This window comes from Microtus ochrogaster, chromosome 10, assembly GCF_000317375.1.
Source record: "Microtus ochrogaster isolate Prairie Vole_2 chromosome 10, MicOch1.0, whole genome shotgun sequence".
NCBI classification, from domain to species: Eukaryota; Metazoa; Chordata; class Mammalia; order Rodentia; family Cricetidae; genus Microtus; species Microtus ochrogaster.
Genome location: NC_022016.1, coordinates 55,101,762 through 55,103,901, shown reverse-complemented (window position 1 = coordinate 55,103,901; position 2,140 = coordinate 55,101,762). Strand labels below are relative to the sequence as shown.

The 2,140-nt window shown below is 51.3% G+C and overlaps 1 protein-coding gene across 1 annotated transcript in view; it reads right to left on the bottom strand.

The window, feature by feature from the left end:
• Positions 1-225, bottom strand: part of Hdac1 (histone deacetylase 1) — a 27,264-nt gene extending 27,039 nt beyond the window's left edge. The window contains exon 1 of the mRNA XM_005353190.3: positions 81-225. Within this exon, the coding sequence (XP_005353247.1) occupies positions 81-129 (49 nt within the window). The 5' untranslated portion in view covers positions 130-225. The remainder of the gene's footprint in view (positions 1-80) is intronic.
• Between the last annotated feature and the right edge of the window lie 1,915 nt (positions 226-2,140).

Sequence of the window (2,140 nt, the reverse complement as noted above, 5' to 3'; positions counted from 1 at the left end):
CCCTCTGCCGCGACCTCTTCCCAGCCTCCTCTCCCAGCCTTTCTCCACCGCCCGGCCCCCACCGCCCGGCCGCCGCTCACCGTCGTAGTAATAACAGACTTTCCTCTTGGTGCCCTGAGTCTGCGCCATCTTGACTGCCGTCCGGCCCTCCCGTCAGTCGGTACGCCCGCCCGCCCGCCCGCGGCTCCTCAAGGCGTCCGACCAGGGGGGCGGAACCAAGGCTGTGGTCCCGCCCCCAGCCCCAGATTCACCAATAGCCGCACAGCCCGGGATCCAATCCCGCCATACAGCTTTCTAGGGGCAGGGCCCGGAACTCGGCGGGGGGCGAGGGCAGCCCGGAGAAGCCGCCGCGGGCCCCCTGGGCCTGTACCAAAATCGGCCGCGGAGGGGTGGGGTCTGCCCGGGGCCGTACCATCAAGTCCCGGGGGAGGGAGCCGGCTCCGTGAACTCCGTGGCCGCGCTTCACAGTTGGGAGCGGGTGTAACGATCAAAGGCCATCTTTCTTAATTTACCGAGGAGACGCGGAGGCTTCCCAGGGGAAAAGACCTGCACAAGGTCACTTAGCTAAAAGATTAGGTTGGGTCTGGATTAGAACTCTGGAGAGAGAAATAAATGGTAAGAAACAGAAAGAAAATATCCAGAGGCCTACTGTAGTGGGTGGAGCAAGAGCTTTTCATATTCTTAAGCTCTGATGATGGCCTTTTTTAAAAAAAAAATGAAAAAACTCCATTTTATTTGGGCGTGGTTGCGCAACCCTTAACCCCGGCACTCTGGAGGTGGGGGATCTCTGTCAACTGAGGCCAGCCTGGTCTTCAGACTGAAACCCTGTCCCAAAGAATAACCCCCTCTCCCATACACAGTTTACAGGTGAGGCTGAAGAACTTAAGGTCTTTGTGAGTTACTCAATGCTACAAATTAAATTCCATTTCCAAAGCTTACATGCCCCAGCCCTGTGATAAAGTGGCAGAACTTGGTGTTGTGTTTCGTCTTTAATTTATTGGGAGGGGATGCTTCTATGCAATGGGAGGTGAGTCAGAGGACAACTTGCAAGAGTCGGGAGTTGGTTCTCTCCTTTCTCTAATTTAGGACAGGGGGATTGAACTTAGGTCCTGAAGCGTGATAGGAAGCACTTTTGTCCACCGAACCATCTCACCCTCCCAGAACTTAATTCCGTAAACTCAAAGCCTACCTCACCCTATGCAGTCACTCAGGTTGACTGAGGAGTCTAGGCAGGAGGTAATGGCATGGTCCCGCCAATGAATTAGGACAGCAGAATTTCTGGGGCACTGTGTGGTTTGGTTTGGTTTTTCAAAACAGGGTTTCTCTGTGTTTCCCTGGCTGTCCCAGGACTCACTCTGTAGGCCAGGGTGGCCTCAAATTCACAGAGATCTGCCTACCTATGCCTCCAAAATGGTGGGATTAGAAGCAGGTACCACCATGCCCAGATAAGAGCAAAATTGATTGATGGACTGAATTTTTCAAGACAGAGTTTCTCTGTGTAAGAGCCCTACCTGTCCTGGAACTCCATCTGTAGACAAAACTGACCTCAAACTCCAAGAGCTCCCCTGCCCCTATCTTGTGAGTGCTAGGATTAAAGGTGTGCCAGCACTGATCAGTGAAAACAAACTTTCTTAACCTTGCTACTCATGATATTTGGAAACAGAATTCAGGGTCTGTCTTGGGCATTGTGGATATTAATTGGCATGCTTGACCTCCTTAGACAACAGTAGCAACGCCCCTCCCCCCCCCACCTACACTGTGACAATCAAAATTGTCTTTAGACATTAACAAATGTCTGGGGATCTCTATGCAGGTTCAAATCATCTCTCACCTTCCTGCAGAACTACTACACCAGATCCTGAATCCATCAATCATCCCAGAGCCATTACTGATAGACCAGATAGACCATCGGGCATAATAGCGCATGCCCTTAGACCCAACACTGGGTTGATCTCTGTGAATGGTCTACAAAGTGAGTTCCAGGACACCCAGAGCTACATAATGAGACCCTGTATCAGGGGGAGAAGAGAAGGAGGAGGGGGCCTGATTATTTCCTGATTTCTTACCATACAGCCAATATTGTGATGGGTTAGTTGCTTATTTGTATCCCTAAGGCAATAAAACATGTATTTTATGCTTT